At 39.9% G+C, this 23542-nt stretch overlaps 1 protein-coding gene across 1 annotated transcript; it reads left to right on the top strand.

Moving 5' to 3' along the window:
• Positions 1 to 1007: 1007 nt before the first annotated feature.
• Positions 1008 to 13662, top strand: LOC109311070 (protein FAM46D-like). Its single transcript, XM_019536497.1, has 2 exons — positions 1008 to 1217; positions 8111 to 13662. The coding sequence occupies exon 2, from the start codon at positions 8130 to 8132 to the stop codon at positions 9303 to 9305; it is 1176 nt and encodes a 391-aa protein (XP_019392042.1). The 5' UTR covers positions 1008 to 1217; positions 8111 to 8129; the 3' UTR covers positions 9306 to 13662.
• The last annotated feature ends 9880 nt before the right edge of the window (positions 13663 to 23542 follow it).

Below are 23542 nucleotides of genomic sequence, written 5' to 3'. Positions count from 1 at the left end.
CAATGCAGGGAGCATGCGCTGTAATCCAATTAGCTGTTCATTGTGAAGAGCTAAGCAAAAGACAGCTGCAGACAGGTCCTGGCAGGGCAGAGACAGCAAATACAATAGCAGGCTCCTGGCTGTAGAAAAATGGAGTATTTTGCTACAAAAATGTGAATCCTGTGGCATTTTGGAAAAAGTCACAAGGCCCTAATGGAAATGAATAAAACAGTTCACACCTCACAGAGCTGTTTTAGGAACTCTGCAGACTCACTGTATGTAGATATCAGACACTGATTTTCAAGCTTATACCTGCAACCACAAAGACCAGAAACATAAATAGTTGAAACATAAAGAAAGAGACTGTGGAATGCAGTTCTGCAGCAAAGAGTAAATTCTGCGGTTATGAATAAATATGGGCCCCTGCTTGTGATGCTTTAAGGGTCCTTGCTTTTAGAATTGCCACACATTGGGGCAGGGGTAGTTTAATGCTAGAGGGAAGATGAAAATAGCTTTTCTGATTGTCAGCAGGCCTTGAACTGAATATGGCATAGAAATGAAGATTGTTGTGACAACATATGTGTGTAATATTAATAAAAAAAAATCCCTATAATTTATGCATAGATAGTCAAAGACCCATTCAATTTATACACTCTTAGCATAATTTATAATTCTCATAAATTACTTCGAGAATTGCCTAATTTGCTAAAGCAAGAAGGTTTTGGAAAGTGCAAGACCATCTTTGCATTTATGTAAATTTAATATTTAATTTTTGCTGGGTTCTTATTCTAATTTTTCTCTTGCACAATTCTACTACATTCTTGTTAATTTACTTATCTAAAAGTATTAAAAATTCTTTAAGCCCTTAAAGATATAGCAAGACATTAACATCTTCCAAGTACATTGGCAGAAGACTATGACTTGAAGCCAAGATTGTTTTTAAGTACTGCTGTCTTCCCATTCATAGCTCTCACCTTATCATTCATGACTAAAAAGGCTATTGTCATGACTGCAGCAGTGCCAAGCCATAATGTATGATTTATTATGTACAGCAGGTGACTGGTAGTTAACATTTATCTCAAAAAAGAATGTAATTGTTTGGTTTTTTCCTGCAGCTTTCTCTGGGAGGTGCATGTTTGTATCAGTGACAAGATGACAATTCATATTCTTACCAAAAGAACCAGTGAGTCATCTTGTTAACTCTACTGAAATACATGCTTGGCAACAGTCCTACCACGGTAAGTCTATATTTTTTTATTCTCCCTGGAAATATAATTTAGGAATTAGTGAGCTGTAGTATCCATTCAATAGTAAAAGCATTTTTCTTTGCAAAATGTAGTAAATTAATACAAATGGCAACAGTCAAAAGTAGATCAAATATTGTGCATTTCACTCTATTTTTTAACATTTATAACAATCTTTTAGAGCCGTGGATGTTATTTTGCAAAATGAAGTATTGTGAGAGCCTTGTTATTGACATGGAGTATTCTGTTTTGTGCATTGCCTGTATTGATATGGAAAAAAGATAAATAGCAAAACTTCATGTGTTACATGAAGGAGATTGCTTGGTATAATATCCTACAATATATGGGCCTGAAAAGTGGTTGCCCATGTGATGGCTCCACAAGCATCTGAAACATGGTATATTCTGAAACTTAGTGGAAAGATATAGAGGGCAAAAAGAATGGGCTCTATGATGAATTATGTGCAGTACTGCACATATAAAGCCAGCTGCTTAATTATTAACTCCTCTGCATCCTACCCCTCTAAAAGCTACCAGTTCATCTGTTTTGATAGAGGCTAAAAATTATGCTAATATTTTATACTTTTGGGTTTCTTTCTCAAATCCACAACTGTGCATGATGGAATATTATGGCTGCTTGCATATTTCCCAGTTCTGAAAACTGATGTGTGGTTAGTTTGTGACAATGCTGCTTTTTCTCCATGGCTTTGGTTTAGCTGGGGGAAAAGACATAACATGTTTTCTCTCACCATGACCCTGCTTTTCTTTGAATACTTACTTGTTCTGTCCTGAGGGATGACATGCGCTAGGAGAGTCCAAACCATTTGCTTTCTGCTTAGATTTATTTGCACACATTGCAGGCAGTCTTTTCTCACAAAAGAACATATGGGCCAGAGTTACAATTTGTTATTTCAAGGTAACTAGATGGTAACTGTACTGAAAACTCATGGCAAATCAAGCATTAGCTCAGGTTAACAGAGTAAATAAATAATCGCTGAACTGTATGCATTAAACCTTAGCTTAATGGGAAACATCTTGAAAACCAAGATCTTTCTAACTGGTCAGAATATTTTCTTAATTCAGGTGCCCTTTGCCCCTACACTGCTTAAACTTCTTTCTTGCACACTAGAACTGTGAACAGAAATCCTTGGATATTTGCTATTTCTGCTTAGAGGACCAGTGGTGGTTGCAGTTTACAAAGCTGATGAGTATGCAGAGTACAGCAAAACCTGGTTAACCGGTCACTGGGGTTAGGGGGACAGACATTACACATAAACCAGTGTAAGTGATCAGAAACTGATTTAAGCCTGTAACTGGACAGATGTTTAATGCACATAAAACACTTTGAAAATGGCTGAAACCAGTTTGAGATAAACTTGGTTGAATGTAGTATCAGACTTAACTGATCTGGGTCAAACTGGTTTATGCAATGTCTGTCCCAGACCCCTTGGTGCTTTAAGATAAATCAGACTCTCCCAGCATGCTCTGTGTTCTGGGAGGGGCTCTCTGCTCGACAGCAGGGCTGGCCCCTCCCCTCTGCTCCCTGGCTGAAGCTCTGGAAGGGCTTGCAGGTACAGAGCATCTGCCTGGCTTCTCTCTCCTAAGCAGGGATTATTCTTCCCTCCATTCTGCTTTAATGCAGACACCTCAGCATTAGCTAGCAGACCACACGCTGACTATGGTCTGTGCTATGGGGCAGACAGGCTTTTTGGAACTAATGGTAACTTAATGTTCTTCCTTGGAAAAGCTGTTTAAGAAGAGTTCCATTAGTTAATGGAGAGAGACTTTGTTTTCTTAATGGGTTGATAAACACTGAATTAGGCATTATTAATATTCTCTGCTGGGCTGTTTAGGGTGGGGTAGGGTTGGGGTAATAAGAGCATCCTGAGGGGTCTGGCCACACCCCGTCAGCACAGCCTGCAGAAGCGAAGGGAGGGCTGCTCTAGTGCCCACCAGCTTCTAGCCTGAGCCACTGCAGGCATGTGCCTGCATATCTGGAATGAAAAGAGAATGTCTGTCTACCTCCAAATTGGTTCAAGCTTTGCAGGTTAGACTAATCTGCAAAGATTTATCAATTCAGGCTCAGGCTTTTTGAATGTCTGTCTCTAGCCTGGGATAACTCATCACTAGTTTCAATTAGCCAGTACACTGAATCTTTGCCAGAATCCTACTGAATTGTACATAAAACACTTTGGGAAATTCATCTTCTGTTAAAGCATAGTCATTTCCAAATATAGAGGTATATTGAATTTCAATGGAATTGACTCCTGATAATTAGATGACTTAAAACGCACTGACCTATATCCTCCATTGCACGTGTGAAGCCAACCCACTGTTAATAAAGCATCCACTTTTCTTCAGCTTTTCAGGGATCTGGGTTTTCTGTTTGTAATGGAAAAATGTGGTAAAATGCAGATTTTCTCATTTTAAGGAGAAAAACATGGATTTTCTCATTTTAAGGAGAAAACCCCAGATTTTCTTTTTTAAAGGAGAAGAAGCTGTTGGAAATGGTGGGTTTCCTTTTGCAGGCTGGCAGAGTTCCAGCCTGCAAGGGGCTGGGGGGAGCAGGAGAAGGAGAAGGGCAATCAGGCAGGGGGCACCATGTGCATATGCTTGCTCACACAGGTACATGGCCACCAGGCAGCCTGGAGAGCAGCTCCCAGAGCTCCCTGCGGGTAAGTCAGGGGAGAAGGGGATTGAGGCCCTCATAGTGATGGAGGGAGTTGGTCAGGGCTGGGGCTGCTGCCCAGCCTGTTTGTATGTGGGACTTGGGGCCTAGGGCAGGAATGTGCAGCTGCAGGGCCTGGGCAGGGATGGGATGGGGCTGCGTGTGGCTCATCTGGGGGGGAGGGGAGTTGGCTTCTTATCTCTGTGCACACTTCTGGGGGGGAATGAGGGACACATCCCTCCAGATTTATGTGCAGGGCAGAGGCAGGCTGCCTGCTGTGGGCTCAGGCTCCCAGCTCTGTTGCCCTCCCCCTGGGGCCTCTGCAACTGAGCAAGTGGAACCTGGCATGGAAGGGCAGAGCAGGGCCGGGTGGGGAAGTTTGGTGCCATCGCCATGAGCCCCAAGTCACCATGATGAGGCTCCCTCTGCCTACCCAGCAGCAGCAAGGGGCACAACTCCACATTGGCACTTCTGCTGCTGCTGGGCAGGCAGAGTGCACTTCGCCATGGCAGTGTTTTGCTCGCAGCTCACTGAGTTTCATTGTTCCACTTTGCCCCACTGTGCCCTGAAGCACTGGGTCTTGACTGCTGGGCTGAAAAAGTCCTGGTGGGAGGTCAATGGGGAGGAACCTGCAGCTACAGTGGGTCACCCACACCTGCCCCCCAATGGGCTATGCTCTGGCTGTGCTGCCTGTGGGGGAGGGGGAGTTAGGCTCTGCTCCACTGAGGCAGGTTCCACCACCTCTCACGGGCAGCAGCTGGGGTCAAGTGATGCTGCAGGAAGCAGGGGGCTACAGACACAGGTCCCTGGCCCTGTATATCTGGCAGCTGGGATCCCCCTGTGGCAGGGTTAGGTTGTTGGGATGCTGTGGATGGGGAGTGAGGGGCATCAGCAGGGGTGGGGGGATCTGTGGGTCAAGAGTGAGGCACCAGCAAGTCTGGGGGGCTGTGGGTCAGGAGTGAGGGGCAATAGGGGCGTGTGAAGCAGGCCAATTCGATTTGAATTGGTCCAATTCAGGGACAGTGATTTGATTAGTTGATTTGGATCACTGTCCCTGATTCGAGTCCGCTGAATTCAAATCTGAAGATTTGATGCTGATTCAGATAATCAGCAATTCAGACATAGACACAGCTTTAAAAGTTTTTTCTACATACTTTGAGTAAGCAGGCGGGGCTCATGATGGCTGTGATGCTGGGGCACATGGAGCATCCCACGGGAGTGTGGAGGGTTCTCCACATGCATGTGAACACTGCTATGGTGGGGCAGATGGAGCATCCCACAGGAGCTTGGGGGTGCCCTCCATGTGCTCAGTGGTGAACCCGGAAGTGGACCAGAAGTACTTCTGGCCCACTTCTGGGTCTGCTGGGGAGCATGTAGGAGGCCTTCCTGCATTGCCCTGGCTTCATGATTGGCCACAGGGGGACCCAGCTGGGGAATACGAGGGCCCCCCTCACCCCCCGCATGCTCCCCAGCAGACCCAAAAGTGGACCAGACTTTTTGTTTTCCAAAATCTTTCATAATTAATCTTTCAATTCTTCCTGTCTGCCACTGAATACTAGACTTTTTATTCTAAGCCTTTAGCAACTTAATGTACCTTTTTAATAAAACAACAGGAATCCTAACTGGAAAGGCATTGTGACAAGGGAATTTTGTATTTTACTTTAGAGAAGATAAGAAACAAATAATACTGTCACAAAACAACACCCATTTTGTCTATGCACAGGTATTCAGGTATATTAGGGGCTGTTCTCCTGATCCTTCTGTAGTGTTGTAACAGCACATTTCAAGTGCAATCACATGAAAAATCCTCCCTCACTCTTTATACACAATTTAGGGAAGAATTTCAAAATAAGAGTATCTTTAGTTCCACTGAAACTTCTACAAGCTAATACACAAAACCAAGGAAAGTATATTTTAAAAATAAGACTTGAACTCATGTAAAATAAGGAAGGGGAAAAATCGTAAGGCTAATATAGGAAAATAAACCCCTTTCAATTAACAAAGCCCAATTTTTAGTACCATACGTGTCTAAAACGGTATCTATCAGATGTCTAAATAACAGCCTCTCATATCCAGAGGAATGCTCACTCCTGAACATTTCTGTTAGTCTCCAAGATGACTTTAACTAAAGACTTTTTCCCTTCTTGAGCTGAAAAAGAAGGCCCTTGCATTTTCATAATCACTGCTTTCATTACCCAGCCATTCAGAGCAAGAAACAGCCTTTCAACTTAGCTTCACATTCAGCACTATAAGTTACAGAAACCAAGCACCAAACTTAATTGAAAAGTCAACAAATCAAAGTATCTGTTGTGATGGGACTTATAGAAGAGTGATGGAAAACTTTATGATAGGATTCAGCAATGAAACTCCTTAAGACAGGTTTGCCTTGCTTTATGCTGTACATGCCTTCCTGGAAAACAGTACATAAGTTGAATTCACATAAAGGGAACCCACTTTACAATGTAACAAATAGGAATGTGTTCCAAGACGTCCACCGTACTGAATCCGGAGTCATTTCTACCCCTTTTACAAGACAATTTTGGTACTCACCAACAGTACATACAAGCACAGAGCACTATCATAATGGGATGGCAACTACAGAAACACGTGTTGCAGACTACAAGTGAGGAGCACAGATCCACACAGGAGACTATATTTGGGTGCGCATCACCCCCACAATACACAGCACAAAGCAGCTGACTGTGGGCTTTCACCACACCGATCACATAACAGTGAATTTACCTCGCATATAATACATTTTTTATATAAAAAAGGTCATTGCATAAGAGCAAATTCACACATACAGAACCCACACAAAGTGAAGGAAACCTGTATGTGGTGATCCCCTGCAATGCAGGAGTTGAGGAAGCTTAGGCAGGTAAGGAGAGAATCATAACTAAAGAACATGAACAGATTCTGGGAAAAGTGTTTAGAAATTTGGACAGCATTTTTCATTCAATACCAACAATAAAGATTAGTAATAAGTAATATTAAGTTAGTTCTTCTTTCCTTACACAATGGAGACCAATGCTAGATTGTGATTTTTTTTCACTTTGTGTAACTTCTTGAATGCAATTCTTAGCGACTTATGCAATTACTGTAATTACACCTAATTACCTAATTGTATAATTGTTTTTAATTACACTCATAGTGTACATACTTAAAATTACAAAATTAGAGCATTTAATTACATAAATCCATTATGAAGCTTCATGAAAATAATGTTTTGCACATGTTCAGTTAGCAATATTGTAAGCCCAACATTTTGGCCTTTGCAGTTTTTTCTGATTATAATATTAAAACAATTAATCTACATTATGGCTGAATTGCCTGCTAAATGTGACGTGGTAAAGGCAGAAGTTTAGATGCAGGTGTGCTAAAGCCAGAATTTTACCCAATACCTTTTATATCAATTTTCTAGTCGCATGTAGTGGGAGTGAAACAAGGCACTTCTGACTAGTTTTTACTTCATGGGAGCCAAACTTCATTGTAAACAGACATAGGTTTATCACAATCCCTGAAGACTAAACCTTGTTGTTAGGTTAGGCAGAAGAGAGAGATTTTGCTTCAGAGATGGGATGAAAACAATTTGACAGACTTTTAGGTATCCAGCTCTTAAATGACAAAGAAAAATATTAGATGCTCTGCATACCTAGATGGCATTCAGAGACTAAAGTGATAGGTGTACTAGAAACGTTAAAGATCAAGATCAATATGATGCTTTGTTTCTGTTGTTCTTATATCATTTCCTGACCCTCCAGCTGTTCTACGTATTTAAATCCCAGTGAACACAATGGGAGATTTGGCTGCAAGACTGAAAGGTCTGAACTTAAATATTTAATTCTGAAGGTTGAAAAACTATTGAATTTAACTGTAACAACTGGGAAGCTTGCACAGCTAATCTCGAGTGGTTTTGCACTGAATCATGTATGGCTTACTAAATTGACTTTAAATGTCTTTTGTCTCTCTATACAATAATAAATTGTTGCCTGGTAGGATTAAAGCATGAATAAATTAAAATTGCTTGATAAGAAATTACAGTGGTTTAGTCAGATATCCAGCTCATGTTACAGTTCCATGTAAAATGCATTAATTTGTCATTGTACCTAAATTTGCCTTCTATAGCTATGATGTATTTGTCAGTTTGTATGAAAATGTCAGGCTTTCTAATGTTTGAGTAGATCCTAACATTTTCCTCTTAACTATTTTCTTTTTCTTAGTTAACCAACTGACTTCACGATGACTGAGGGCTTAGATTCCAGATTCAGTAACCTCAATTGGGATCAGATTAGAATATTGGATCAAGTACTAACTGAAGTGATACCTATTCATGGAAGAGGAAATTTTCCAACACTAGAAGTAAAACCAAAGGATATTATTCATGTTGTAAAGGAACAACTGATTGAGAAGGAAATCAGTGTTAGAGACATCCGCCTGAATGGTTCAACAGCTAGCCACATCCTTGTAAAACAAAAGGGAACTAGCTACAAGGATTTAGATATCATTTTTGGTGTTGAACTTCCAAGTGAACATGAATTTCAGGTTGTTAAGGAGGCTGTTCTGAATTGCCTACTGGACTTTTTACCAAAATGTGTCAATAAAGAAAAAATCACTGCTCAGACTATGAAGGATGCATATGTGCAGAAGATGGTCAAAGTCTCCACTGATCATGATCGCTGGAGCCTTATATCATTGTCAAACAACAGTGGCAAAAATGTAGAACTAAAATTTGTAAACTCGCTCAGACGACAGTTTGAATTTAGCGTGGACTCTTTTCAAATTATCCTGGATTCCATATTAAATGTTTACAGTGACACAGACTGTGAATTGACAGAAGACTCGCATCCTACTGTTATTGCAGAGAGCATGTATGGTGACTTCAGAGAGGCAATGGACCATTTAAAATACAAACTTATTTCCACGAGGAACCCTGAGGAAATCAGAGGTGGAGGCCTTCTGAAATACAGCAATCTCCTGGTTCGTGATTTTAAGCCAGCGGATGAGGCTGAAATCAAATCTTTGGAACGTTACATGTGTTCCAGATTCTTCATTGATTTTCCTGATGTGGCTGAGCAGCAAAGGAAAATTGAGTCATACCTGCGCAACCACTTCATTGGGGAAGAAAAGAGCAAATATGACTACCTGATGACTCTGCGTGGAGTTGTAAATGAGAGTACAGTATGTCTCATGGGACATGAACGAAGACAAACTCTGAACATGATTACAATTCTGGCTTTAAAAGTACTAGGAGAACAAAATATCATCCCAAATGCAGCCAATGTTACATGCTACTATCAGCCTGCTCCATATATCAGTGATAGAAACTTCAGTAATTACTACATTGCTCATGGACAGCCACCTGTCATCTACCAGCCATACCCATTTCACATACAAATGCAAAGTGGCATGGTTTAGAAAAACATTAACCTCTCACTGCACACCCATCCCCTTCCAATACTTTCCACAATAAAGGCCTCGTTAAAGCAAGTTTTACAATCACTTTTGGTTTTAGGACTTTCTCGCAGATTGCCAACAGTCTTGATCAGTCAGTACTTAAAATCATCGTTACACAAGGCATCAGATAAGTTATGTACATGTAAAATTGCTAGCCACTATTCTACAAATTCATGATGCTCTTCATATTTTCCTAAAACAGAAATACTCTGTGACTGAGTTTTACATTCCTTTGAGCCAAAAAGTGAGAGATATAAACAGTTCTAATTTTATAAAGTACTATAGACAGTGGTTCTAAAGAATTCTTTCATATAATTTAAACAGTGTAACTGGAAAAATATGCTAAAAGGTATTTAAGGTTGTTCAGTAGAAAGACCTGATTTTGAAGTTAACAGATTTAAAAAACATTGGCATTACAGATATAGTAAACAAACTGGACCAAATTCGTCAGCTGTACCCAACTCAAATACAGTTGGAGTCGCAGTGCATTTTGAAATTTGCACTGGTCAACTGACTTTGTTAAATACCCCAATAGGTTAAATTCTGCTTTTTGGGTGCAAGCCAGCAAGATGCCAAACAACTCTCAACTCCCATTAAAGACATTAGTACTTGAGGATAATTTCCTCACCTGTGTGCTGTTCAACACCTAACAAGATTAATTAACACCATAGCCCAATTCTACAGTATGGGTCCACCCCAAATTCCCCCTGATTTCATTGAGAGATACGGGTAGCCAAGGAATGCAAGGCTGGCTTCTTGGTTTGAATTCCAGACAATAGAAGTTGCTTAAGCAGGTGATTTAGTCATTCTGCTCAATTAGTCATGAAAAGTAAGCCAAAATCATGAGGGAGAAGGTGACTATTCTGCACGTGGAAGTTTTCTTTCCGTAGATATTTAATAGTGACCAGAAATAAAGTAAGGTAAACGAATACCAAATGGTAATCAGGAAAAAAAAGGGACTGTGTGATTTTTAAGTGATTTTAAAACCATGTTCTTAGCAGGGGCATTTGATATACTATTTTATACTAGAAGTGTCCTGTATATGCTTAGACGTCTGTGCACATACAATAGTAGCAAATCAAAATCTCTCTCATGATCTCATTTTTTGAGTGTGTTTACCAAAGATAAGTTTCAAACATGTCACTTAAGTGCCTCCCTGTGCCAGTTGTTCCATGAAAAGTGTAATGTATTTTAGAATATGTCATGCTAGATAGCTCCTGAAATAGAAACAAGGGTACATGAAATATTGTGGTTGGAACTCCACCTCTGGCTTACAAAATATCCTCTTCTCTTAAAAAGTGGTCCAATCCTGCAGCACTGAAGTCAATGGAAATGTACCATTCACTTCAATGTGTCAGCATCACAATCCTACTCCCATTGAAACAAGCCAAGTTCAGCAATTGACTACAATGCAAGGAGCAGATATTGGAAAAGCTCCCTAATAAAAAACATAATTAGAGTAGATTCTGTTTCAAAATATAAGCTGTAAGCCAGTTGAAAAATGCAGCAAGAGGTATTGTTAGTTCTGACGCTTCGTATGTCACTTGCTTATCCTTAGAGCTAATGATAAAGTGATGCATCATTTTACATCATGTTATGCAGACCAAAGTATTGACTACATTTTATTTGAATAAAAACAACTCTCCAGTTTTAGAAATATGTGCAGTTTGAAAAAAAAAGGTTTGAGTTAATGTATGTATTGGTACATTAAATCATACATTTCCAAATTTATATTTCTAAGAACTATGGTCTGTAATTATCTGCTTGCCAATGAAAGTAACTTTACTGAGGCCCACATATGATCTCGCCAGTAGATTAAAAAACTGTTTGTAAGACTGTTTTGTTGACTTTTCCCTGTTGAGTAAATTCCTTTCAGTATAATGTAGTGCAATATAAAACTACTCCATACTATGGAATGATGTACATGAAATGATTGTAAGAGGAATAAGGGTGCAATAATCCACTTGGAGGCAAATGAACAGTGCAATGTCTTTCATGAATACATTATCTTTTTTTATTGATTTATCAAATATGTCCAATTGCATGTCTCAGGGCACATTTAGTTCAATTTTCAATGATTATGATCTTACCACTTGCGTCAATTGTATTTAATAAAATAGGCAATTTTAATTTCTATGTTACTGTATTGCTGTATGGAACTGAAGCACTTCCAAAAAAATTCCACTAGTAAAATAGTGGTCCACATACACAGCGCAGTAAATTTCTAACAATAGAACTTGTGATTTTCATCTGCTTTTCACCAAAAGGAATAGTGCTGTATACTGTTCCATAATGCCATTTATACTATGACTCTTCTGGTACTTATGCTTGTACTTAATTTTCAGCCCATCTGCAATCTCATTGACTTCCATGAGACTATTTATTAAAGTTATGCACAACTAATTTTCAAAGGAGCCTTAGCTGGACAGTTGGGCAAATCTCATGGAATGTCAGTGGGAGCAGGGTTCTTCTGAAAATCCCTATCCCACAGTTATAAATGATACAGGTTTGGGGGTACTGATATGGTGATTTTATACTAATTGAAACCAAAAAAAAAATGTAAAGCTTCCTTAGCTGTGATGGGAATTTTGTAGAGAAATTTGATGACCTAAAGAATCAAAACGCAGATCCGTAAAGATGGAGGGTTTTCTTACATCCCCTTCACATCCAACACATCAGTAACTGGAGAAACATTTAAGAATGTTATCAGTTTATACTAACAAGTAGTAGTATCATAATGCAACATTTCTGTAGTAGGACTATCATGGCTATTTGGCTAGTGAAGAAGTCCTTGTTAAAAAGTACAGCTAATGGTGAAATAGCTGCAGGTATGTATAAACTAACTCGTGCTATCATACAGCAACTGCTCAGATTTTCTTTTCTTTTCTGGATTTTTTTAAAGTACTTGACACATCTCTGTTTAAATCCAGGTTAGACAATGAGGGATGGATCCAGAAGTCACTGAAGTTACTGGAATGAATCTAGTTGGCTTAAGTGGGCTTTGGATTTGATTGTAAGGGAACATAAAGGACATATTTATAGTACCTACAGGTAAATATATAAAAGACATCAATATGCAAAAATGTCTCAGGTATAAATAAACCCTTTTAATTTATTAAAAAGGTCTTGTATTTCTTAGGTAGAGGTAGTCATTCAATTTTGAAGGCTATTGGGGGGTAATGATTTGATACACACACACATACACACACATTATATATACATACACAAACAATTAAAAATACAACTTTTAAAATGTTTCATTGAATAGATCATATAAATAATTAGCAGCAGTATCAAACCTGGAGATTTTTAAAGACAGTACTGATTCTGTAAATTAATATTAGAGACAGGGATGTGATATATACATATATGTATACTGCTGCTTGAAAAACATTGACATCAACATGTAAGATACGATACTGTAACCTCTTCTCCAGTCCTTATCTATTTTACTATGTGCAAATATAAATCTCTACAAAGAATTAATTCTGAGACTTTTTTCGGTACCAGTATCTTGAGCTTCATGTTTACATTATTAACTTGTTGTTACAATCTGTTTAATAATTATAACAACTGGGAAATGTAATGCTGATTTTATTTAATCATATTCAAAACTTCTCAAAGTTTACAGTTTAAAGTAATCTAATGTTGTCAGGATGTAAGTGTAAAAGTTTCAAGTGCTTTCTTAAAAATGTCATTTGAATTTTGTGTTATATTGTAAAAGGTCCATTTGAAGCATATTCTTTCTGGTATTTTGTTTCAATTGTAATTTGTGAGCTTTATACTCAATACATTACGAGGTTTTTGCAATGGATAACCAAGGTGTGAAACTGTCCTCTGTCATGATGTTATATTGTCTATTGTGTTACACTGATCCTACAAATGTATAAAAAGTAAAACTGATAGATCTGGTTTACCATAGAGTTACTCCAGTTTTATACCTTTGCAGCTCTACTGATGTCAGTGGAGTCATACCAACATGAAACTGGCATAGCAAAGTGATGAATTGGAAATTATGTTTGTAATTAGAAATATTTTTGGAAGGACAGCAAAAGAAGTTTAGGCAGTTCAGTATTGCAAGAAATCCTACCTATCCTCTCCCGTTTGGTGTGTTTTTCTGTTAAAAATTATGAATATTCAGGAATACATCTGTTATGATAAGGAAGTATTTTACTTAATGTGCCATCTGAAGTTGTTGAAGAATATTGTAATGCTAATACTTTGTATTAACCAGACAAATTTGTAGGTCATTAGTCCACAGTGTTGACTAGTGCCTTTGGGTACTTGGGGAAAAATCATTAAAATAACCTTCTTGTTATTCCAGATGCCTGGTTTACTTCAAATATATTTGTTATTTGTTAAAATGCTGTTCTTAACATGATGACCACATGCTGTAGATGCATGACTGGCAGATTGGCATGTTATAGTAGCACGAACAATTAAAGAGGATAGTATGGCTAGTTAAATCAGTAAACCATAAATTGAATTTTGCCATTGATCCACAGTCAAAATTAATAGTTATTTAAAGGAATTCCACATGCAAAATGAGTTGGTCTTAAAGTATGATAACTATGATAAATTATAACAACCCTTATACTATTCATGCAAAACATCTTAGGTCAACAATTCATATTTTAAGTATCTAAATAAATATTTATCTAATACAGATTTAATAGATTTCATAGCCATTAGGGCTGGAAGGGACCTCGGAAGATCATTGAGTCCAGCCCCCTGCCCCAGGGGCAGGAAGTCAGCTGGGGTTATAGGATCCCAGCAAGATAAACGTCCAAATTTCTCTTGAAGGTGTTCAAAGTAGTTGCTTGAACCACCTCCGGCGACAGTCTATTCCAGATGTGATTGTCTATTGGGTAAATGATACATGTATCAAAATACATACTTAAATGGGTAATGTATTTGACTTCAGATATGTTTGGATTGAGACCATACCTACTGTGAATACCTATTTACATATGCCTTACTACATATTTATCCAAGACACTTAAATCTGTGCTGACAGAGAAGCAATCCTTATTTAATTCCTCATGACTTCATTGGACATTACAACATACAATATGCATTCTTGAGAAAAGAAAAGCACATACTTTACTTTTTAAATTTAACCTTATTTTTCTTTAATCTTGTATTTATTTTATTTATTCCCTTTATTCATGTCCTAAATTTTTACTTAATTAAAATCCCACTGGAAGCTGTGAGAGAATTCATGAGTTTTTCTGTAAGGTGTGTAGGATTAGGTCTCTGCGTTTATATTGGCCTCTCACAAAAACTCTGTCCAATTTCTGAGCAGTCTACAACATATGCTGGACTCCTACTAAAATATTTTTTTAAATTCTAAAATGTGAGGCAATTTCCCTTGGTCATATCCTATAACAAATCCAGGGCAACAATAAACAGTACTTCCTTACCCCTTCCACATAAATGCATGAAATAGAGTTGTACTGTGACATGCTCCTGGTTTAACTTAGTTTAGGTGGTTACTTTCCTGTCTTCCATGTTTTTCTGATGGGTCTAATATTCCCTTCCCAGATTTTTGAAAGTTGTCTTCCTGGGTTTCATAGAATGACAGCACAGTTGCTGTCAGAGGTCTCATCTCTTCTGGTATGATATCATGGCAGCTCAGATCACAAAGGCACTCCAGCTAACACCACTTGCTAGACTGGGAAAGAGCAACCTTAGCTCTGGTATTTATTTCAGCCTTGTTTTAACTTATATCTTTCTCAATTTTTTGGTGCATGGCTTACCAGAAATCACAGACTTTTTTCCAGCAAAAGAATGGCTGTGTCATTCTGGGGGATGTTGGGAGTGCTTTGGAGAAAGTCCAGCAGTATTTGGCAAAAGGGTGTTGATTTTTTTTTCCTATTTTGATCTCCATTATCTTAATGTTTTAGTTTCTGTGCAGTTGTACAAAGCACAGTGATTTATTTAAAAATATCCTGGCCTAGAACCTAAACAACTAGTTCCTGAAAAGTCTAATCTGAAGGGTTCAAAAAAGATCCATGCAGTTAAAACCTCTGGAAATGTGGCTCATAGTATCCTGCATCATGTTTCAGTCAAAGACAAGTGGCGATTCCCAGTGACATGAAAGAGGGAGTGCAAAACAGGTTGGGTTTCTTAATCCTACTTAACCCTGCTTTATCTGAACATGCCTTAAATGTTTTCTGTTGTCAGTTACACTAATATACAGTTGTACTATTATTTCCTTTGCAAGAATTGACTAAAAGCCCTATAATAAGAAATTGTTACAGAACATGACAGTTTATCCTTTTTAAGCTGCTGTAAAACGACAGGCACAATTTTCTAAAGCTTTCAATATTGGTCTAACTCTTCCTATTGAAAAAAATGAATTCCTAATTGACTTCCTATTCAAAAAAATCCTGTCAACTTCAACATGAGAAAAATTAAACCAATCCTCAGCATTTTTAAAGCCACACCTGATACAGATGAAATTCATGAAAGCTACAAAGCAGACTGTCAGTCTTTTAGTCAGATGTACATTTCTGCTAAGAATGATTAGCAGGAATACAGATAAACGAGCAATAGTGTGCTATCTATAATTTGATTTTTGGATGTCCTTGCTGGCTTTCCATGTAATGAACTGAAAGATGATTGTATGCATTGCCGTGTACAACCAAGAAGGTTTACAAAATACTGATCTCTGTACACTGTTTTTTTAGCGTAATTAGATCATTAGTTTGAAGTAAGCTGCTGTACTTTCCTCTTGCACATTGTTGCTTTCCAGAAAAATACTTGGAAAGCCAGTTTCTGCCATCAGCATGTCCTGCATGCAGTTATTTCATTCTTAGCCTACAATAAAGGCAACCTTGGGTGTTTTTTCAGATCTTTGGCTTGTGGCATTTAGAGAGTCTGCTGATAGGCCTTGACCAGGCCTAATGGTGCAAAAGGGTAATGCTGGATATTGCTGAAAAAAAATCAAGGGCAAACCATAGAACCCTCGTGTTGTGAGCACTTTCTCATGCAAACACATCAATGGGACTGCTCAAGTGACTAAACCCCAGTCTGCATGCCAGTAAGTGTGCCTTTGTTACCTCCTAGTGGCTGGAACATAAAAACAGATTTATGATGACTATTACCAGCTTCAAGCTAGCAGGCATGACAGCTTTGTTCCACCTGTAGAAGCTTGTCTTTCTGGGTTCATAAATCCTTGGTTTGGTCCTTGGTTCAATACCCAGTTGGAAGCTGTGTTACATAAGAACTGCACAACCTAACCCTAACTAATCTGAAAATCACTTTACCAGTTTTGTGTGGGAAATTTTATTCGGGTAGGAGGATGACTTTCATATACCCTCTACATGTAGGCTTCTCCACAGCAGCTATTTAAGTCCATGAACTGGAATAATCCCCTGCAAGGAGTTTTGTGGCCACTAGATGCTGCAAGTGCAGAGCAAGTTTCCCTTTTCCTGGTTTATTCTTGGGACAGCTCAAAACACAACAGCCCAGGTCAGGAAAAAAAAGCCCTCTTCAGGGAGTAGGGGTGCCAGAGGCCCCTTCCACTTGACTTTTTTTTTTTTTATCCTACTCCTCTGCAGAGGATAAAAACTGGGCTGCAGTGCTTGGCAGGAACTCCGAACTGTTCATTTTTTGAAAAACCTGCTAGTTTCAGAACAGGAACCCACACTTCATTTGCAGTAGTTTGTTATCAGCAGAAGGACAATATAACTGTTTACCAATTCCTCTGCTTCCTGCTGGCTCGCAATCAGAAGGAATTTATATGGCATGAAGTCATGGCCCTAGTGCAAGATCTCAAAATTCCAGTCTGGGTTTTATTTATTTGCATTGTTTGCTCTCCATTCTTACCAACACACTGACCTGGTTCACGTACAGCGAGGGCTTCCTGCCTTGTTTAGGCCTGATTGATCTGACTCAACCAGTCATTTAATGAAAACTGTAGCTGATTTGCCCCTAAACCATGTCTCTGACTGTCTTTATTTTGCAGTCTGGCACACAATGGAAGACTGTGCAAAATCCCACACAAATGCCATTTTTGGAAACAGGTACTAGACCTATAGCATTTCCATTTGTCTTTCTAATCTGAGGATATAGTCAGACATAGCACCTCTTTGGCCACAGCAATTTTAAGGCATTCTAAATCAGCCAGAGTCTAATCAGATTGTTATCTTTGGGAAAATATTTACTCTTCTCCCTACTTCTGTGTTGTTCCTAACTTGCATTAAAATTGTCCTTAATGTTCTGTCATTGTTACTTGTCATTCATTTTGATTAGGTCTACATAAACCCAGATTTTGAAAGTGTTATTTTATTGTTAGCAAATGAAGTGGAATGTTATATGCACAGGAGCAGGGGCCATTTGGGTGGAAACATTTTTTTCAAACCTGATTTGGGCTGTTGTTAACTCTCCTGGAGTTTTCTAAAGCATCCGCAATGGTTCTTTTTATTATTCTCAGTTTAAGTATTTTGTGCCTTGCATGGAGTCAATACTAGAAATACTGCATGGTGAAGCAGAAAGAAATTTCAGATAAAATCACCGTGAACTGCACAGAAACATTCCAACACTCCCATAAGATACATAAGTGGGTTCACGGTCATTTTCTAATTTCAGTCTACTGGGTTAAACTCTACTCTTGATCGTTTGCACAGGACTCCTTCAGCTTTAAACAGCTGTACATTGTCCACAGGAGAAAAAGGTTCCCAAAGTCCACATGGATTATTTTTAACATGTATAATCAGACTATTTCAAACAGTTATTTTCAATAGAAAAATGGAAAGCTTTTGTAAAATGCCCTTCTCTCCCACTGTTAGATCAGAAATAGTACAGCTGGAGTGTTGCCATGCATCAAAAATAAAATATTTCATTGTAAAATACTTTGCCAGCAGTTGGAGAGAAAATTTCATGACCTCGGTTTTTAAACCACTTTTTACTACAATTTGAAATGAACAGCTTCATCAAATGTGATCTTAGCCATTCTTAAGAATTACCCACATTCTACTTTGCCCCTAAGTTTAAAACCATTTAGAACAGCATTAGGAAAACTGGAAAGCAGCCTACAAAAGGGCTATTTGTTTAACAAACTATCTAATACCTTTTTGAGGAAACTAATTTGCCCCTTCTGAGCTACAGGTGTCATGAGAAAAGTAACAAAAGGATAGAACTTGGGCTATTTTTTGCACTATTTTCCATTATTTCTCCCCAGCGGGCACATCTACACATGTACATTTACTGCACAGTAACTGAAATTATTGCTCAGTACAGGTGTGTGTCTACATGTGTCTGCCCATACTGCACAGTAAATATGGTAACTTATGCTGACATGAGCATAAATTTGATAAATGCATCATGCAGGTATCAAATTTAGGCCTGATTAGTTACTGGGCAGTAATGCACATGTAGACGCCTTACTAACACTGTAACACTGTGTGTGGGGACTGATTTGGGACTAACTTTAGTCCCAAGTCAGTCCACACACAGCATTACTGAGCTTTAATGCCTCCCAGTATAGATGCTAGCCTGTTCCTGCTTACTGCATCGTAATTTACTGTGCAATAAACTTAAGTCAGCATAAATGCAAGTGTAGACATGCCCACTAAATCTTATTTTATAAGCAAGTGACTATCTTCTTTCTAGCTGCTTCCATATTCAGCTCCATTCCGTCGTGTACTATTACAGAATCCGTGCTTCTAAAATCACAATTAATTGCCATGGAAAGCAATTCAATATCATAATAAATACATTTTGAAGCGGCACATTTAGCTATGCATTATAAAATAAGCCTCTGGGGAACAGGGTACAAATCATACACATGTCTGTATGTGTGCCTGTGTGTATATTATAATTTGGGTTTTAAAGGTGTTTTCTTTATTTTCTATCCTCCTTTGATACATTAAAGTGATAATATTCAGCACACACAAATAAGATCATAGATTGACTATTGAGCTGCCATTACTGCATTACCACAAGTTGGTCAAGTAATCCTTCAAGGATAATTCACTCATCATATACCAATTTAACCCACCTGCTCCCACAAACCTGGAGTGGCAGAACCTCAGTCTCTGAAGGCTGACAAATCCAGGCTTTGGGGGACCATGTTTCAGGAAAGAACTGCAAAACCAGAGACCTTCTGTGGAAAATGTTTTGGCAGGTTCCCTCCCATTTGCAACACAATTGAAAGATTCATAGCATTTCTACTGCACTTGTGTAGCACAAGGAAAGAAGCAATCTTACCTAATTTAGTCCCAAATGGTTTAGTACTTCATAGGTTAAACTGAAAGATGCTTCAGAATTTAGCCCCTTCAGCAGCATCATTTTAATCTGGATTATTTTGGGTGTGTCCAGATGAGCACGGTCGTGTGGTATGTGGCACTGCAAACATTTTTGCAGTGCCACATACTACTCGGTCGAGAATTCTCTGAGCTGCAAATGCATGCTGCCTGAGCGTGTACTGCTTTGTGGTTTTTTTTTTCCCTACAGCTTTTTTTGACCCCTGGATATCCAGGGATAGAATAAAATTGCAGAAAACCCACCAAAGCAGCTCATGCTCAGGAAGCATGTGCTGCTAAAAAGCAGAGCAGGGCCATTCAGAGCCATGCTGCAACTGCCAGCCAGACTCTGCCTGGCAGGACTGCCATGGCTGCTGCTCTGGGAGGCCCCCAGGCCTCCAAGACCACAGCATAGTGCTGGCCCCAGGCTCCCCTACATCACCCGGGGCAACTTGCTGTGCACCAAAGGGCATATGGCATGGGTGTTCCCCAGGGACAAGAAGCAGTGGCACAGGGTGTGCTCTGTTACTTCTATGGGCATGGGCAACAGCAAAGCAGCCTGCAGCTGGCTATATTCTCCTATCAGGCTTAATTACATGATAGGGAAAAGGGCCAGCTGTTCAGTATAAGAGCAGGGTCCTGAAAAGTAAAGTCAGCAGTCTGCTCCTAGCAGCTGGGAGTACACCACCCAGCTGAGCTGCTGCTCATGGAACATCCTTGGAGGTAAAGGCAGGAGCTATGAGGATGGCTGGAGGCTCCTGGTCCTGTGGCACGACCTAAAACTACACTCTGCTGAGACTGGCTGGTGTGGTGGGACTGTCAGTGCAGGGCAGTCTCCAGGAAATGCAACACCTGGGGCCTCTCCACAGCGAAGGACAAGTATGGGGTGCCAGAAAGCCTCAGCCCCTGCTGCCTTGCATGTGACCCCGTGGAGGGGAAAGGCTAGGGGAGTATACCCTGAAGAACAGAGCGAGGGCCTAGGCTCACTGTGCGCGCTGAGGCAGGGTTCTGGCCAGGTGAAAGGGCCAGAGACAGCCCAGGCTCACAGTGAGCACTGAGGCACACTAAGGGAGCTGGGAGCGAGGCTCCAGTGGGGTGGGGCCCTGAGCCTATGGGGAGCTATGTGTGAAGCTCAGGCCTGTAGCCCAATGTAAGGCAGGGGATGAGGCCCCACCTTGGGGCATGATGGGATCAGGATGGTCCTGAGCCAGGCTCAGAGCACCAGCAAAGGGTAGGGGCTTGGAGTCCTGAGCTGAGAGCGGGGCTGGGAGCCCCAAGTTGGGTAGGGGCTGGGAGCCCTGAATTGGTAGGGGCTGGCAGCCCTGAGTGGAACCAATCCGGGAGCCTGAGGAACAGTGAAGGACTGGGAGCCCAAGTGATTGAGTGGCTGGGTGTTAGGCCAGACAAGTAGGCTGGGTGTTAGGCCATGGATGCCATCTACAAGGCATGGGGCACAGTATAAGGGAAGGTTTGGAGCTGTGTGCATAGGCCCTTGGCATCAGGGCAAGTAAATGGGCAGCCTCCTGCCTGATTGACATCTCTTAATCATTATCATCAAGGTGTGGTAGGCAGGGAAGGTGGGCCAACAACTGACCGGCCCTGGGATGCCCACTTGTTACAGCATCGCTGCTCTTGTCCCTGGGGAACCAAACATCCACGCACGTTTGGAGTACCCCTTTACTCCAATTCTGATTTCAACTTCTTCCAATAAACAGGAGAATGAAGGCCTGCTTTATTAAACTTCATGCATGGAACTCCTTGTAATGCTCTGCTTCCAAAGTGTTTGCAGGAGCTGGCTCTACAAAGAGTCCCTGTTCAACTAGAAAAGTTGTATTTGGAAGCAAGAGAGGAATTCTAACATTTACAGCACTGAGTTAAAAGGCCAGAAAAGAACAGCCGAAGGGCTAAGAACAGACATTGCATTTGTCCCTGGATAAGTTGTGCCTGTGTTTGTCCCAGAACATAAATGTCCTGGGATTAGTGTGTACACACATCACATTTCTAATCAGGGAGTAGTAAACAACTGAATGCCTGGCTGCTTTTCTGTGATTTTTATTCAATTACACCATCCCAGAATAACCATTCAGATGCACTTTGCAATATCCTGGGACAAACTGTTAATACTTCTTATCCTGTCAACTTTTTAATGATTTATTTCAGGATAATAAATATGAACGTCTGAACGATCACATTTTGTCCTGGGATAAAATGGTTCATCCCAGGACAAATGCAACACCTGTTTGTAGGCTAGGTGTAAAACAAAAATACTTTGCCAACTCTGGCTTCAGCTATGTTTCACATTCTCCAGATGTGGAATCCTTTCAATCATGTATAATTTTTTTTATCTGTAAACCTTTCCGCACTATTGTTGATGAGAATTCACTCCTTGCTAGAGTTGCTGTGCTTTCTGTGGAAGACAGGAGCATTATGTTATCCTTATGTTCATTTATTTACATAAATGGAGGAAAGCTAGCATTTCGGATGTCATTGCAGCTGTCACTGTTGCTGCTTTTTCAGCCCATTTTGCATAATACACAAGGAGATGAAGTACTGTATGTGTGCAGGCATGTATGTGCGTGTATCCATATCCCTCTCTGCCACAAAAAAAGCATGATCGAAACAGACCAGATAGAGGCAGAAGGCTCATTACTATATTCAGCATGATGAAGGGCTCCATGCATTGTTCTGTACTCATTATCATTCTGAGGATGGTTTGCCAATAGGTTCCAGGTCCTGATAATCTCTCTGGGACCAACTTGTAAACTCCCACTCCTAGAAGCAGACTCACTTAAGTTAATTACTTGTATGAATAAGAGCTATGCATGTGACTAATGATTTGCAGCCCTGTATGCATCTTTCTTTCATGATAACCTTGACCACATCATTTCCTTTAATGGATGCTTCTCTTCCTCTATCTCAAGGTCAAAGTCCCCATTTTCACCTTCAAGGCTATCTGCTTACCTCTCTACTCTTTTCAAGTCTCCCTCCTCAGATCCTTTTTTGCTTTTCCTTCCCCTCCGCTTCTGCTTAAATCAGACTTATTCTTCTCCTGTATGTCTGTCTGTTCTCAATCTCCTGAGGCTCCTTAAAAGAACACTTCATGAAACGGTATGCTTTTCTGTTCTCCTATTCATACTGCCCCACAGAAAATGTTGAGGTCTTTTTCTGCATTTTCAGATCTTAAGTGATCCACAGCATGCAATAGGGATCTCATGGATGTCTCTTACTTCCCTCTAACTCCTGCTGGACGGCAGAGATCATGGAGTGTGAAGGAGCCACAGAAACCGGGGCTCCCTGAATCCTTTGTTAATTAGGAGCAGGTACATTTCTGCCTCAGACACCTGTCTCCAGCTGGCCCAGCTCAGAGTGGAAGTACTGAATCAGCATAATTCATGTAGGTTTTTTATGAATAGCTTCCTGAATATCTGAGAGTCGTCATCTCAACATTGCAGATGCCAAAGCATTATTGTCCTATTGAACAATGTCCTACTGAACAATAATCACAAGACAGCACTCTGTTAAGAACATGTATAGCACATGTACAGTCCACATTTACTGTGAAAACAGGAGCTCTTTCTGATAAATACCAACCTGCCATTATAATTTTCATTATTAATTAAACTGGTTAGATGCCACTATAATGCTTTATATTGCTAGCCTATGATTCCTTCTTATAGCATTTTCATTGACTCCTGACATTACAGAAGATGCGTCCTATAGATTTGCTGAAAGGATAAACACATGCTTAAAAAATATCTTTTTTATTGTATTGCTTGCTTATTCCTGGTGGATCTCAGAAAACAAAATTTCCCAATAAGGAATCTATATTCATTACATGCTTTTAGTAGTTTCTGTAAACCTCTACTACTCTCCCCCAAGAAAAGAACCAGGATCTGGGAATTATATTAAAGCACTAGCAACTTCTTACACTTCTTTTATAGTTGATCA

Source organism: Crocodylus porosus, unplaced genomic scaffold (assembly GCF_001723895.1).
Source record: "Crocodylus porosus isolate Cpor-Errol unplaced genomic scaffold, CroPor_comp1, whole genome shotgun sequence".
In the NCBI taxonomy this organism is placed as follows: Eukaryota; Metazoa; Chordata; order Crocodylia; family Crocodylidae; genus Crocodylus; species Crocodylus porosus.
This window is presented reverse-complemented; position numbering and strand designations above follow the sequence as displayed.

Coding starts and splice junctions, on each gene's coding strand:
- LOC109311070 (XM_019536497.1), top strand. CDS start 8,130: ATGACTGAGGGCTTAGATTCCAGATTCAGTAACCTCAATTGGGATCAG.